General features: G+C 36.7%; 1 protein-coding gene across 1 annotated transcript in view; it reads left to right on the forward strand.

Annotated features, from left to right (window-relative positions):
• UNC5D (unc-5 netrin receptor D) overlaps window positions 1-17,326 on the forward strand; it is a 366,754-nt gene that overhangs the window by 198,678 nt on the left and 150,750 nt on the right. The window contains 3 exon segments of the mRNA XM_078149141.1: window positions 6,123-6,303; window positions 7,171-7,338; window positions 11,080-11,244. Coding sequence (XP_078005267.1) covers window positions 6,123-6,303; window positions 7,171-7,338; window positions 11,080-11,244 — 514 coding nt within the window.

A 17,326-nucleotide genomic window follows, 5' to 3' on the forward strand; every position in this document is an offset into this window, starting at 1 on the left:
GTGATATAGTACCTGACACAGATATGAACACATGCATGCCTGTGTAAATTCTAAGGAGGCCTTGGTAGAAGGTACAATGTTCTATGCCCCGAAACATTCAGATGCAACCCAAGATCTCATGCATTTAGGAGCTGCGCTCCCCATCTGAGTGCACCCTGCTACAGCTTTGTGGGAAACTCTATGGGTGTCAGTTGCATACCTTCTGTACCCACCTAACCACATGACTGATGGCCCTGGAAAAGGAACCTGCTGTCTGGCATGAAATCTAATTGGCTTTGATGGTCTGCCTTTGCAGATTTGTTTATAAACTGGAAAATCTACAAATTGCAGACCATCTGCACATAACACTGTGCTAATGAATGCCTGCATCCTACAAATCCATAAGCTCATTAAGTCAAAGTAACTAGTCTTTCCACAAGCTTCTAACTGGGATTATCCATCGGGAAGCAAAGGAATAGGAGGAAGAAGATTTGTTTGATTGTGGGGGGTTAAATGAACCCCACAAACTTCAGGACAGCTAAACCCCATTATCAAAGAGATGACCTGCTGGCCAAGGGATCATTTAGATTACTTGATATATATATATATATCTGCTGTCCTCTGTGCTCAATGCATCGATCCTATAATGCTAATTTGCGCTGCCTTAGTTAAGTGGATAATTAGAGCTTTCCAGTTTGGAAGCCTCCTACAGAGTAATTTCTGGATGAACCATGAATATTACAACATTATACCTCTTCCCTACCGTGAGCATCTGCAAAGCAAGTTCACTGGCTCACCCCAGCCATTGCTATCTGAAAGAAAATCTTGATGGTAGTGCAACCACTTATAACTTGTCCTTTTCCTCAAGCAGAACAGCATAAAAGAATGTTCTTTTCCCCCCCTTATGCTATTTAGTGCTTTGGGTAACAGCCAACTCTAAGATTGATTAAAAGAAAACAATTAACATTAATGAAAGGCTTTAAGCACTATGTGTGTGATGATGCCCATCCTTGATCAACAAATTAGTATTTGTGCCCCCAGAGAGATTTATTTTCTCTCTTTTGTTTATTTGACTATTTTCTTTAAGGTATCTCAGCCTATCAAGAGGTATTTAAACATTTAGCTTTGGGGACAAATGAACAAACACAAACACAATCTGTCATTTTTCTAGGTTCAAGAAACTCCAAACAGATGTACTAATGAAGTTGAGTGAGTCATTTTGGTGAAGGGAATAAGCCATTAGGTTAGAACACAATATTAGCACACACTGAAATCTCCTAATTTCCTAATAGTTGATAGAGGTAGATTACAAAATATATAAACATATAACTTAATACTCAAATATCTGACATCATCAGGAAATAAGGTATTACACACAAGTGCATTTGCTGGCCAGCTAAAGGCCTTTTATTTTTAGTACCAAACCTTATTTTTAATATTGATCCATCTTTTTTAGGAAATATACTATTGAGTATACATATACATATACACATAGCATACTAGTATATATTTTATACATACTGAAGTATACTATTAAGATACAATAAACATTATTTTATATAAGTTTTATTTTACTTTTAAAAAATTAACAAGCATTTTTCCTGCCTCTTACTTCATACTGCTGCTCCAAAAGAGAAAAACAAAAGACAAAAATAAAATCATTATAATGGATATATATAGTCAAGCAAACTGCATTCTTGCATTTACCATGTCCGATAATATGTGTTCTTCATTTTGCAACCTGAGTCTATCACCTCTCTGTCTAAAGATTGGTAGCATACTTAAACATCAGTCCTCTAAATCATGGTTGGTCAGTGCATTGCATACAGTTCTTCCATCCTTCAAAATTGTTTGTGTACTGAACATAGCTTAAACCTGTTGTTGATGATGCAGAGTAAGCCATAGAAATAATGAGCATTTTAATGAGCATTTGTATTTTGCAACCAGATAGTGTTTTTTGGTATTCTCCCTGCCCCCCCCAAAGGTGGGAGGGGTGAGAAGTAGAATAGGAAATATGGGTCAACTGGGAATCTTTCATTGTTCCTGTGGGGATCTGTCAAGGCCTAATATAACAAGAAATGGGGTCTATCAAGAAAAGGTCAGCAACGAAGCATTCTGAGTTTGTGAAGAATCACAGGCAGAGAGAAAGATAGTTGATGAGATCAAAGATACGTTTGTCATTAAGAAAAGGGTGGAAGGAAAGAGACAGGTTACTATGTTGTGGGAAGGATCCAAGATAGAGGAAAAATCAATAGTCCAAGATCAAAATGAAGGTCAGTAAAAACTGCTGTTATCTACATGCCCAAGAAAAGGCCTGAATTTGAGCAGGGAATTTTCAGTTTATCATATTCAGTAAATGAGGTATATACTTGCAATCTTATAACCAGGGTTGTTGGGGGAAGTGCCTAATTCTGCCAGCTTGATTTTCTCAATGTGTCTCAGCTATTGAACATTGCCCAACACCACCCCCCATCCCTACCAACTGACCTACTCTATCTCCTTTGAGAGACAGCTAGATTCAGATTAACATACTAAATGGCCTTATGTCATTAAGCCTTTATGTCAAATCAACGAGCATTTAAGTGATACACTAAAGCCCCAGGCACTGTGCTAAGTGCTGCAGATACAAATAAAAGCCCAAAGGAAGAAGGTCCCTGTCCTCAAGTAGCTCATGTGGAGGAACTGAAAAGGAGACAGAGGAGATGATGTTCACAGGTGCCTGGTGGAGAAATTCCAGAGAGTCAGGGGTGAGCCTGGAGAAGAATAGAGACATGGACTAGCCCAAGAACTTCCCTTTAAATGGAGACTCTGGAAGGAACCAACCAATCAGAAGAAGGTGTTGCAGTAATAACATATAACTCTAGCATGTGAAGGGCAGGGTCATTATAATCCTTTGGTTAAATTTTAACAGTCTTTTGTGTTTCCTCCCTCTTTTGCTAGATGTAATTTGTTGCAAGGGAAAAAAAAGGAGGGGTGCTACTTCTAATTTTCTTCTTTATTTTATACATAAGTATCACGATACAGACTGAAGGATAGCTCTGCCTCTCTTAGAAAGTGAAGTGCCTGAGCTTTGTGACCACTGTTTGTTACCCAACCTTAATGGTCCATTTAAAAAGTTATGACCTCATGAATCTAGCTATCCTTTTGGGTGGGGGAAGGGAGATGGAGGGAAAAAATTAAATTATCTGGCAATTCTCTTATAGCACTTAACTTATTCTTCCTTTGGATTATGGTCATTTGTATAGGTCTCTCTTACCCCTTCAACTAATTTATACACTTATTAAGGGCAGAATCTATGTCTAATTTCATCTTTGTATTCCTAGAAACATACAACACCATATCTTACTCATAATAGGTCTTTACGGAATGTTTACTGAATTGAATAGATAAATTAGGAAGGAATGAAATGGATTGCCTCGGTGCATTTGGATCTGAGATGAATGGGATGACATAAATTTGTATTGGACCCAGTTAACATGATTGCATTGAGAAAGGAGGCAGAATATTCTGGCAGTTGGTAGGTAATAGCCACAAATATTAATAAAATTCAATAGAGTGAATCTCACCTCTCAAATCCTCCTTCAAGTCAAATCCCCTTGATATGACCTCCTCACATACATACAATTTCCTCCTTTTAATTCTCTGATGAAGAAATATTCCTCCTTTCAAAAACCAACTCCTTTACATGCACACATTATTCCATCCCATTGTTTCATTGTTTTCTTTGTATACCTAATATCTAGCACACTGGCTCACACAAACTGCTTAATCTCCAACAGATTACTCCCATTATAATTCATCCTTTCTCTCAAATTTTCAATCTCTTTTTGTCTGCTGTTTCCATCCTTGCTGCCCACACCCAAGTTTCCCTCAATCTCAATTCTCAAAAATAAACCCTACCAAAATGTCCATTAGATCCTACCTCCTGTCCTCTAAGGCTTTCCTAAAGTCTCTGCAATTTTACTCTTGATCTCATCACTCAACTAAAACTGCTCTCTCCACAATACCAGGGATCTCTTAACTGTCTTATCTACTGATATCTTCTCATTCTTCCTCCTTCTTGATTTCTCTGCACCATTTGACACTAAGGGCAGTCATCATTCCTCCTGGATATTCTTTCCTCTCAGAGTTTTTGTGCCACTTGCCAGGTTGTTCTCTGATCATTCCTTCTCATCTATGTTTCAAGGTTTTCATCCATATCACACCTACTAACTGTGGATGTCTCCCAAAGCTTTGTCCTGGTCTCTCTTTTCTTTCTACCCTTTATCACTTGGTAGTCTCACCAGCTCTCATGGGTTAAATTATCATCTCTTTGCCTGTGATTGCCAAACCTATTCCCTCTTCTGAGTTATAGCCTCCCTTCATGAACTGCCCACTGGACATTTTTAATTATACGTCCCTTAGGCAAATCAATCTCCATATGTCTAAAACAGAATTCACTATCTTCCTTCCAAACTCATACTTCATCTTAACTTTCTTATTACTGTCAAGGTACTACCATCATTCTAGCTACTTAATCTCATAGTCTTACTGTCATCCTTGATTCCTCATTATCCCTCATCCAACCTATCCAATCAGTTGTAAAATCTTATGGATTATATCTTTTATTCATGACATCTCTTCTATATGTACCTTTCTTTCACTCATATAGTCATTACCCCAATTTAGACAGTCAGTGCCTCTTTTCTGACCCCTGCCTTAGGTCTCTCCCACTTTACTTAATCCTCCACATAGCTACCAAAATGGATGTCATAAAGTCTTACTGTGTCATACACACACCATCCCCCCATCCCTTTCAGCAAATTTTAGTGATTTCCCATTACCTCTAGGGTCAAATATAAACTCCTCTGTTTGTCGTTCCAAATTAGTAAAGACCAAGACCTTTCCTACCTTTCTAGGCTTCTTACATATTACTCCCTTCCATGTACTCTACAATCCAGGCATAGTGGGCTACTTAAAAGTCTCCACAATGTAATTTTTTCCATTTCCTGTCTCTTTATCTTTGTTCACAGATAGATGCTTCCTATCTCTTGGAATGCTCTCCCTCTTCACCTCCAGCTTTTAGAATCCCAGCTTTTCTTCAAAACTCAAATCAAATTTTGTTTATTTATTTATTTTGCAGGAAGTCTTTCCTGATTTTATTAGTTGTTCTTTCCTCTCTCAGGTCACCTTATATCTATTTTATGTCTACCTGGAACATACCAATATATGTGTTCTTTCTGTTGTTTGAATGTAAATTCCTTGAAGGCAATGACTATTTAAATTTTATCTTTATATAACTAGAGCTTATCACAGTAACTGGCAAACAATAGACATTTAATCAATGCTTGTCAAATGATTGATTAGTTGATTGACAGCTCTATAGCAGTTGACACTTTTGACCTATCTCCCAACCTGGATATTCTCCATTTCCTATCTCTATGCCTTTGCTTGCTCTACCACCAATGCCCAGACATACTTCTCTTCTTATCTGTACCTCTGAGAATCCTATTTTCTTTAGATTCAGTTCAAAACTACCCTCTATAGGAAGACTTCCTAGCTTCCCCAGCTGTAATCATCTCTCTTGAAACTACCTTGTGTTCATACGGTATCTATACTGTGTATATATTAATAAATGTACCTGCTTTCTCCCTAGTTAAAGTGTACCTTGCTTTAGGGCAAGAACTGTTTCTCTTTTGCCTTTTGTCTCCAGCAACATTGCACAGTTCCTAGTCCTTCAGCACATGCTCCTCATTGATCTACTGAACTAAATGTTAGATTTGATCTTTGTCCTAGAAGAAGAGTCCTTAACCTGGGTTCTATGAACTTAAAAAAAAAAAAGAAGATATTTTGATAACTTTATTTCAATGTAATTGGTATCCTTTGTAATCATTTTATTTTGTGCATTTATCAATAGGCTTCACTCAATTTCCATATAGGTCTATGATTAAAAAAAAAAGTAAAGAAAGAATCCCTGTCCTAGATAAATTAAAAAGCCAATGGGAGAAAAAAAAGTTTACATATAAGTAATCTAGCTCAATGTCCCTGTGAATCAAAGGACTGTGAAAGCATATATGTACTAAAGTGCTGAATAGTTTTGTGGTCCAGATCATAAGTGCTTCAGCAGTTCTTTATCTGTTGCTTTGTTTCCTTCCCCCAACTAGGTGGAGTGGCTAAAGAATGAAGAGCCTATCGATTCCCAACTGGATGAGAACATTGACACCAGGGCTGATCACAATTTAATTATCAGGCAGGCTCGCCTCTCTGATTCTGGGAATTATACCTGCATGGCTGCCAACATTGTGGCCAAGAGAAGAAGCCTGTCAGCTACTGTTATTGTTTACGGTAAGGTGAAAACAATAGCCCATAGTAGGTTAGGAAGCATTCAGGAATGGACATGGTGGGGGAGATCATGCAGAAGAGGGAAAAGATGGGTCCATATACATAAGGGAATCATAGCAATTTAACATTAGAAAGGACTTTAAAATGATGTAGTTCAACCCTTAATTTTATACTCAAGTTTCCTTCAGTTGATCTTTCTGTCTCTTTTTAATTTAGGATTGGACTTCTGTGAGGGAAGTCAACGGCATTAGCAAACTTTTTTTATTTTTCATAATTAAAAAAAATAATAAGTTGTTCATTTCTAAGTGTTGTGTTTATTAAGTGAGGAGGAATCAGATTACATTTTCTGTTTCCCTACCTCCCAGACTCAACATTAGTCAGTAAGCCTACTTATATATAAAATCCCACTGAAGACAGATAAACAAGATTATCTGCGAATGTCAGCTTTTTTTAGAATGGCACCCTAGTGCTATTAAGTGAAAGTACCCCCCCCAATTGATTGCCAAAGGTAAAACTAAAGATGAAGACTTGGCTACCTTAAACCCATGCCTTGGATTACAAAGGACTTCCAAAGCCCTTCAGCTATTTCTTTCCCTGTAACATCCCTGTGAAGAAGGTTGGTATTGCTTTCCTTATGTTGTAACTGAGAAAAGTAGATATAGAAAAGCTAAGTGGTTTGGTCTGCAGGTCAGGGGAAAAAGCAGTAACAAAAAAAAAGTTTGAAGCTTCAGAATGTCCAGCAGCCTGTCTCATGCCACCTAGCATATTGGGTGCCTTGCCCAGAGTAGGCACTTAACAGCTCCCCATTGGTTCAATTTAATTTGATACCTCTTTCCTTCCTTTCTGTCCTCCCTTCTTTCTCTCTCTCAGTGAATGGAGGCTGGTCTTCCTGGACAGAGTGGTCAGCCTGCAATGTTCGCTGTGGTAGAGGATGGCAGAAACGTTCTCGGACCTGCACCAATCCCGCTCCACTCAATGGGGGTGCCTTTTGTGAGGGAATGTCAGTGCAGAAAATCACCTGCACTTCTCTTTGTCCTGGTGAGATATACATATACATATATACAAATTATCTTTCTCCCTCTGACCCACCCACAAAAGCTGATGAGAATGAAATCAATGCCATCCTTCCTCTTCAGTGATGTCTTTGTCTTCCCCATCTTCCCTGATAAACAGACTATCTGTCCAAGGTCATTTATATGTGGATCTCTGTAAAGGCAAGGGGAGGTTAAAACTATATGAAGTTTATTGTTGTCACAGAATGCATTGACCATCAGGAAAGCATTTGATTTGATTCTGATTCTCCGTTAGTGGTGAATCTACCTTGAGCTGTCCACACACTGTCTCCTTTTGTTCTTCTCTTGTATTATCACAGTACCTGGCACAGAATAGATGCCTAATAAGTACTTATAGCTTGAATGTTTAGGATATATCTTTAGGACTAAACACTAGTGGTAGAAATTTAGTCTCTGACTCTGGACATGAATCAGGCTTTGTTTTGTTTTTGAAATCTCTACCAAAACCCTCCTCTGAAAAGGATGCCCTATCTGATGTGGAGGTGAAGCTGGTTTTTTGAAGGCATTGTCCTCAAAGTACCAACTCTGGTAATTTCTACCATGCTGGAAAGGCTTTGAATATTAGTCCCCCTAACACAGATGGGTTCACAGAGAATAATCATCATTTTATCTATAGGTTAATGCATTTCTTCTAAGCAATAACAACCCATAAAAGTTATTTAAGAAGCTATGAAAGCAATAAACATCTGGGGGATGGAAAAAGTATCTGAGATCAATCATAGAGCCTGGAATTACAAAAATATTTGAAAAATATTCTTCTTTGTAAAGTCTGCTGATTCATAGTATTATCACATATACAACTTTGGCCCCATCATATCACCTTATTCTAAACAATTTGACTCAGCTTTCTCTAGCTCCAGGTTTATTTACAATGAAATCAGAGGGAAAAATGATAAATTATAAATATAATTCATCTATTTTTGAGTCAGCATAGACTAATTTTTCTTTCTTGATAAGTAAACAACTCAGTTAATAAAAGTGACTTTTTGGGCACCATTGTTCATCTTTAATTCCTTTCCTTCTTATCCAATTCACAGAATCATAGAACTTAATAATATAAAGGGTCCTCCATGACCATCTATTCCAGCCCACACACCAATGGAATCCTCCTCATTACCCTACAAGTGGTCATCCAACCTTATTTGTTATTATTAATAATAATAATAATAATAGCTCCTTTGATCTTCACAACAACTCTGTGAGATTATATAACAACAGATTTTATATATATATATATATATATATATATATATATATATATATGTAAATAACAAAAAATCAATAAGACTACAGATAGCTTTTTTTCTACAGAGTTTTTGTTGCCCCACTGAGACATGAATTGATCCCTAGTCCCTAACATGGTGCTATAGATCATTAACTCCAAGGACATTGAACTAGAATATCTCTTCTATAGATTTTAATTTGATTCTAGCTCTTACTTATTTCATATTTCATAGTTGTATTTTGGAAAACTGTTTCCTTTAGAGAAAGATTCATTGCTTTAAGTAGTCCCAGAAAGCAGGGTTGCTCTTACTTAAGGGGACAAGTTAGCATATTGTAGCTTGGCCTTCAAGGTAATCTGTTCTTTGGAGCCCCTCTAATTGGAACAGGGCGGGGAGAAGAAGAATAATGACGTCTCTACCTAAGAAATCCAACACAAAGCAACATGTTAACAATTTCACAATGTACAAAGGAAACTCTAGGAGTAAAGCTGGAAATACAAAAATGAAAAAAGACAATGCAGTACTTGCCATGGAATTGCTCACAGCCTTGTAGGAAACAACATGTATATCACTAATGATGATGCAATTTAGAAAGGTAGTGTTGTGTAGTGCAAAAAGAGCTGGCCTCAGGTTCAGGAAGACCTGTGTATGAGGCCTGCCTCTGTCACATACTCTCTGCATCACCCTAGGCAAGTCACTGCTCTAAGGAATTCTACAAATGGCACAGGAAGTGCCAACCTATGTTACTACAGGGAATTTAATAATGAAATAAAATGTCTGGTCCCTACCCCACTTCTGCAATTTAGAAAATTGGTATGTGCATAGAGAATCAAGGAGACTAGCCTAAGAAATTGAAGACGGAAAATGGTTCACTTTTAGCTAGAGGATTCATGGAAAGCTTCATATCAGGTATGGAACCACTGAAGGAAAGAACCAAGCATTTATTAAACACCTCCTATGTGCCAGACACCGTTCGAAGGACCTGATAAATCTGATCTCATTTGATCTTCACAACAACAGTGGGAGGCTGGTGCTATTGTTATCCTCATTTTACAGTTGAGCAAACTGAGGCAGACCAAGGTTAAGCTATATACTCAAGGTCACACAGCTAAGTATCTGAGGCCAGATTTGAACTCAGGTCTTGCAGGCCCAATGCCCCTTCCGCTGTGCTACCTTAGATGGAAGAGGGGGAAAATGTCAAAAGATGAAATGGGAAATGGAGCCAGGGAAAAAGGGATCTGATTTTATTCTATATATGGTGGATGGTATTCATAAAGATACAGAAGAAGGCATGATAAGTACAGGGACTGGTCCCACTTGGCTGGAGTACAAAATGTATAAAGAAGAAAACCATAATATAAAATATGGCTGGCTAGGTCAGTAAACATAAGGTTAGGGAGGGCAGTAGGCAAATGAAGAACAATTGGTGGTTTTTGAACAAGGTAGTGGCATAGAAGTCATAGATTTTGAACTACAAGGGACCTTAGGGATTATCTAGTCCTCCTTTTCATTTACAAATGAGGAAACTGAGGCCCAGAGAAAGATTGTAACTCCTCTAAGGTCAGACAAAGAGTGGGGAGCTAAGCCTGTCAGTGTTATACAATGGGCATTAGACAGGAAAGAATCAACCATTCAATCAACAAGCAAAATACCTAGTGTGTATTTAGGAACCCCTGAGATCGCTGAGTCCAATGCTCTCATTTTACCCATGAGGAAACTGAGGCCCAGAAAGATAAAATAACTTGCTCATGTTTCCACAGCTGAACTCAAGTGATCATCATGCTGTGTGGCCTAGTCGGGATTCAAACCCAGATCTTGAAACAACTGATCCAGTGGTCCTCCTCCTGAGCAAGACGGCATTAAAGTAGACAGATGGCATTGTCAGTATATGCAGGAAGGATTGTAAAATTCGTCAAACATTGATGTGCCCCTACTTGTTGTGGTTGTTGAATCCAATTTTTAGATCAAAGTTAGGGTTTTATTTTGTTGAAATTATTTTATTTATTTTTCACTTCTGCCTAGAAGGTCCCATCTAGCTCTCTAAGCCACCAAACTTGAAGAAATGACTGCCTTCCTTCCAGCGGTCTTTGCCCGTGGGTGATCTATCAGCAAAGTATACTTGGGCATGAATAGCTGAGGCCAAAAAAAAGAAAGATAGTGGCATCATTAGCACACTCAAGAACACCTGCAGTTTTTAGGCCTGCCTACATTTGGTAATTGTCTTTGCCCTTGAAGAAATGAGAAAGCTGAACTCCCCATCCTGTGATTCTGGAGAGGAACCAAAGTGAGAAGTGAAAGTTATTTCTAAGCTGCTCTTATTATTCTTGTGTCCTTGTGATGTGTGTATATATGTATGTGTATATATGTGTATACGTACATGTAATGAGTAGATGTACACATGAATACATATGTTACACACATATACACATATGTATGTGCGTACATTTATTTATTTATTTATCTATTTTGGCTTTTCCTTCTAGTTGATGGAAGCTGGGAGGTATGGAGCGAATGGTCAGTGTGTAGCCCAGAGTGTGAGCACCTGAGAATACGGGAGTGTACAGCACCACCTCCAAGAAATGGGGGGAAATTCTGCGAAGGCCTCAGTCAAGAATCGGAGAACTGCACAGACGGGCTCTGCATTCAAGGTAACAACACATGCTTTTGTCCATTAAACAAAGGAAAAAGTCTTTATTCCTTCACCGCTTTCAATTAAGCCTCGCAGTTGAGCTTGGACCCTAGCCCCAAGGCCAGGAAAAAAGGAATTTTAAATACAATGATGATAGTAACAATACTAATAATGATGAAGATGAAAATGTGGACAGAAAAGTAGAAACTGTATACACACAAGTATATACATATTCACGCATATATGTGCATTTGTATGCATATAGTACACATACAATATATGTAAAAACACATTATATGTATATATGTGTGTGTGTGTGTGTATATTTATGCATGTCTATTTATATATCTCATGGCCCTTTGGCTCCAAAAGGCTGATAAAAGATCCTTTAAGTGACTAGTTTTGGGACTGGCTGGTTGTAGTTTTTTTAGTTGAACAGACTTATTTTTTTTAAAAATAACAATACTTTGGAAAGATCCGATCATATAATGTATTAAGAACCATTCTTAAAGTCAGAAAGACTGAAGTTCAAGTACTACTCCTGACACAATCTGGTTATGTGACCATGGGGTAAATCATATGACCTCTCCTTGCCCCAGATAGCGCCCTAACACTATAACTTACAGGTGAATGCTGCTTTGCATTGGCACAACATGTCTTCACACTGGGGATTTCCCTTTCTCAATGACATTACAAGTCTAAACCAAAAATGATGACAACTCTGAACCATTTAGTGCTTTAATTTATCAATGCTTTCTAAACTCTTTTGAAAAGGATTGGAAAACTCCTTGATAACCAGATGGAATTAATTCTGGTGCTGAATGCTAATTTCTTTCTTTTAAGAAGAGAATGTGTTACAAAGGTTCTTTAAAGAAATTGTTATAGTGATCTCTCAAACATGGCTGAGTAACACGAAGCAGCCGTTATTTCAATTTTATAAACAGAGCCTAATAGCAACGAGAAAAGCTGGTACACCCTGAAGGTTAAGAAGCAGGAGAAAGGCTGGATCATGGAGCTCCAGATTGACCCCTCAAGAGACAGCACTACCTCATGCCTCTAGGAGACTGTCTATTTGGCTGAAATAGATTGGGTTGTTTCTACTTAACTTTATGAGGGTTACTGGACAGAGCGCGGAGCCAGGAGTCAGGAAGAATCTAGTCTCAGAAACTTATCTGGGACAAGTCACTCAACCACTTTATGCCTCAGTTTTCTTATTTGTTGAATGGAGAAAATAATAATATCTTCCACCCAGTGTTCTGAGAGTCAACTGAGATAATAATTGTAAAGAACTTACTTAGCACAGTGCCTGGCACGTAGCTGACGCTCTATACATATTAGCTATCGTCATCATCATCATCATCAATCATCATCATTACTTTTGTGGCAGGCAGCATGACATAACAGATAGAGCATGTATCTGAGAGTCATAATAGCCAGAGCAATCATAACTAACATGTACAAGGATTATCTCATTTGAACCTCACAGTCATCCCGTTGATAAATACTAATGGTATCACTGGATCAAATAAGATCATATGAAACACTTTGTAAGCTTTAAAGTGCAAACAACCTTGCAAATGAATCAAGTCCTCTAGGTGTTATTATTCCAATTTCACAGATGAGGAATCTCAGGCAAAATGACTTATCCAAGGTTATTCATCAACTGTCAATGACAGAATTTGAACTCAGGTTTTTCTGACTTTGCATCTAATATCCTCACTATTGAATCTGTTTCTTTTCTTTTTTTTTTATTTTTTTCTGCTACTGCATAATAATGCCATTATAGTAAAGAGAATTTTTTCCCACACTTTCTTTGTATTGTTGTCATTGTCCTCCAAACAAAATCTTTTTGAAACATGTATATAATTTATACTGTCATGACAAGGACCCTGCCTTTCACTAACATTTTTTTCTATAGCACTTGGCACACAATAGGGAATTAAACTTTTCATAATTATAACCACTTAGATTTATATAGGTTTTAAGGTTTGTAAATACTTCTCTCACAAAAAACTTGTGAGGTAGGTAGTATGAACATTATATTACCATAATACAAGATAAGGAAATTGAGGGTCAGTGAAATTTAGTGACTCACCAAAAAAAAAAATTAAATATTGGGTCCAGGACTCAAAGCTAGGTTTTCTAATTCTGAATCTCATACCCTTTCTGTGGCATCAGGCTGTCAATAACCTTATTGTTGGCTATAGATATGGTTCTTCACACCTAGCAATAGGTTTGCTCTAAATGTGAATCCTGGTTTTTATTGAAATTAAGCTACTACGTTTTCATAGATTACCATTTGATGACAGAAAAGCTACCAGCTAATTAGTGAATAAGGGTTGTATTAACAGTTTTGTTAAGAATAATCATTCATTTGTGACTTTGAAAGATCAAATAACTTATTAGTCAGCAGGTAATTATCAAGCATAAATGTTAGGAACTGTGTTAGATGTTGGGAATATAAAGGCAAAATATGAAAGAACCCCTGTCTTCAAGAAGTCTGAGGTGAGACAATATGCATATATATAAATATGCACAGCATAACCATAAAAGAAATTATGCTATACATGATAGGCCATTCTATAGACTTCTACATAAAGCCATTTTTTTTCTTTTGCTTTTTGGTGAGGCAATTGGGGTTAAGTGACTTGCCCAGGGTCACACAGCTAGTAAGTGTCAAGTGTCTGAGGCTAGATTTGAACTCAAGTCCTCCTGACTACAAGGCCAAGCTTTATCCACTGCACTACCTAGCTGCCCCCTATAAAGTGATTTTTATATACTGTGAATTTGCCCCCATTCACCCATTTCACTTAGCATATATAATAAAGGCTTACACAAAATAATAACTTCATGCATCATAAAATATACTAAATGCAAGACATATTAAATACTATACCATGATAATAAATGGAACTATGAAATGAAAGGTAAAGTTAGTGATAAAGTGTATGGTGTGCAACGCTATACAGTAAAATTAACATAGGTATACATTATGTTGCCCCTTCCCTACCCACTGCACCTAGCCTTTATCACTGGTGGTTGGCTGGTCAGCTTTTTTTGTGACACTATCATAAACTATTTGGACAACACCTTTCTTTTTTTTTTCTTATAAAGCCCATGATTGCAAGCAATATTGTCCTCAACTAGTCTTTGAACTTTTAAAAACCTTGAAGTATTTGGATCCATCTTTTCAATAGAAGAAAAAAAAATCAACAAAATCATCAAAATGCTTCTGCCACCTGTTTCACTGTGAACCTTTTTGGTTCTACCTCTGGTCCCGAAGCTTCCTTTTCTACTTCTACAATCTTTGCTGCTAGCAGATCAATTAGATCCTCATTCGATAGTTATTCTCCATGAGACTCAATCAACTCCTCCACCTCAGAATTTCAGAATTCTTTACCTAAGGTTGAATTTACATAATGCAGATTTATGTAAAGTAAGAACCTTCTGTACAATGTAATTTGGTAAGGGAGGGTACTAGCAGTTGATAGATCAGGAGAAGTTTCAAAAGGAATTACAATACATGAACTTATAATTGATGAAACTATAAGAGAGTATGATACAAAAATGGGGAGGAAGAAAAATCCACTTGTGGGCAATGGTCAGTGAAAAGGCGTGAGGTTGAGAGGTTGAGTATAATGTATGAGAAACAATAAAGTCAGTTTGGTTAGACCATAGCATATGGTAAGGACAGAGTCTGGAAAGGTATTCCTCTATTTTTTCTGTGTTTTCAGTCTTGGTAACCTGTAACTGTGTATGATAGGTTCTGATTCTTCTTTTTATTTAACTTGATTTGTTGTAATTTCATCTTGTTCATTTGCTATTTTCTTTACTAGAGTTTCCATCCTCTTCTGTTTAATCAGAATGGCTAAAGAATTTATCGATTTTATTTGTCTTTTTAAAGAATTAGATTTGTTTTATTTATCATTTATGTAGTCTTTTGAGTTTCTACTTTGTCCATTTCTCCTCTAATTTTCAACAGCTCCTTTTTTTGTGTTAATTTTATGCTTATTTGTAGACATTCTAATTTTTGAAAATACATATTCAGTTCATTATCTCTGCCCCTCCTTTTCTAATTTGTTAATATATGTTTGTAGGGAGGCGATTTTTCCCATTTGAGGATTAACTTAGCTGCATCCTAGAAATTTTGATATGTTGTTTAATCATTATCTTTTTCGTTTACATAATTATGAATTGTGTTATAATTTATTATTTGACCCATTCATTATTTAGAATTTCATTAGGTACATGTCTTTTGTCTGTGTTCCCTAAACTGATTACCATTTTTATTTGGTTATGGTCTATAAAGAGATTTATTTATGCTTTATTGGGTTTTTACATTTGTCTGTGAAATCTTTGTGCCTCAATGGATGGTCAATTTTTGTAAAAGTTCTATGTGGTGCTGAGAAATATGGATATTCATAAAAGTCCCATTTAGAAGATGACATTAGTATTTTAGCTCTAATTTCTTCAACACTTTGTTCAGTTCTATGTTTTCACTTTTGTTTATCTTTTTTATTAGACATCCAAAGTGGAGAGAGGGCCATTGAAATCACCTGCTACTATTTTATTGCTATTGATTTCTTCTTGTAGTTCAATTATTTTGTTCCTTTATGAATTTAGATGCTAAGGCATTTGGAACATGTAAGTTTGATATTATTATTTGTTGGTTTTCTGTAGTTCCTTTCAGCATAATATGGTTTCCTCCTCTCTTTTTTTCTTCCATGTTGTAAATGCTTATTTTTACCTTCTCTGATAACATAATTGTAGCTTTTGCTTTCTTGGGTTCTAATGAATGGTATTTTTTGCCCTAGGCCCTCATTTTAATTTTACATGACTTTGTTTTTCAAACAAATTTCTTGTAAGCAACAGAAAGTGGGGTTTTGATTTCTGATCCAATCTGTCACTCTTTGTTTGTTTTATAGGATTGTTTAATCCATTCACATCTAAAGTTATGTGAGTCAGGTTTATATGTTCCTTGATTTGTCTCTAATGTTTTTTCCCAAAAAAAATTACTATTTAGTTTCCTTCTTCCTGTGCAAAGACAGTATTATATCTCTTCACTTATTTTAGCTAGATCTACTTTAAATCAACTGAATTCCCACTGGCTCATTTCCCCCTCATGATTAAGTACCCCCTCATATCGGAATTTTGGAGTTTTGTTTATTAGTTCCTTTTTCTTTCTTAATTTTAGCTAGTTGTTAAATCCCCCTCCTCCTTTTCTCTCTCCCTCTCCCCCTTCCTCTGCTTTGTGGACGGTAAGTTTGATAAAGGGAGCTAGTAGGATCATAGAATCTCAGTGCTTGAAAGGACATCAGAGGTCATCCATCCAAATATACTGTATCTGGAGCTGCCCTTCATCTATCTTTGATAATAATTAATGGCATTTTTGTAACACTTCAAAGTTTGTAAAATACCATGCATACATTATTTCATATACACATCACAACACTCATCTGAGGTAGGTGCCATGGGCTTTGCTATCTCAGTTTTACATAGGAAGGAATGTCATGGCATTCAGGGAAGTTAAGCAATTTGTTTGTGGTCTCATAATTAATAAATGTTAGAAGTATGATCCTTATCCACGTCTTCCTGAATCTAATACCAACACTCTTGTCTACTGCACTTGGAGTGAGGGAAACCTGAGTTCAAATCTTGCCTCAGATACTTCTTACTTGTGTGATCACTTATCACAAATCACTTAAATTCTCTCAGATTCAATGTTCTTATCTGTAAAATGAAGATAATAGGAGGACCTACCTACAGGATTATTATAAGAATCAAATGAGGTAGTAGATAAAAAGTGCCATGCAAACTTATAAGAACTACATAAATGGTAGCTATTGGGACATTTTAAAAGTTCAAGAGATATGGTTTCTGGATAATTTATCATTTTGTTAAGAATGCTAGCATGTTAATTAATAAAAGAGGTCAATTGTACTCTCAAATGCCAAAGACCCCTCATGGTGGTAGGCTCACAATTTATATGTCTTTGGAAGTGTGGATATTCCTGAGGGTGGCAATCAATTCTGATTGGTTAATAATTAATGATAATGAATATTATAATGAAAGGTGGGCTATATGCCAATGAGGGTCTCAAG

The sequence above is a fragment of the Phascolarctos cinereus genome, unplaced genomic scaffold (genome assembly GCF_003287225.1).
Source record: "Phascolarctos cinereus isolate Bilbo 61053 unplaced genomic scaffold, phaCin_HiC Scaffold_2;HRSCAF=192, whole genome shotgun sequence".
Classification (NCBI taxonomy): domain Eukaryota; kingdom Metazoa; phylum Chordata; class Mammalia; order Diprotodontia; family Phascolarctidae; genus Phascolarctos; species Phascolarctos cinereus.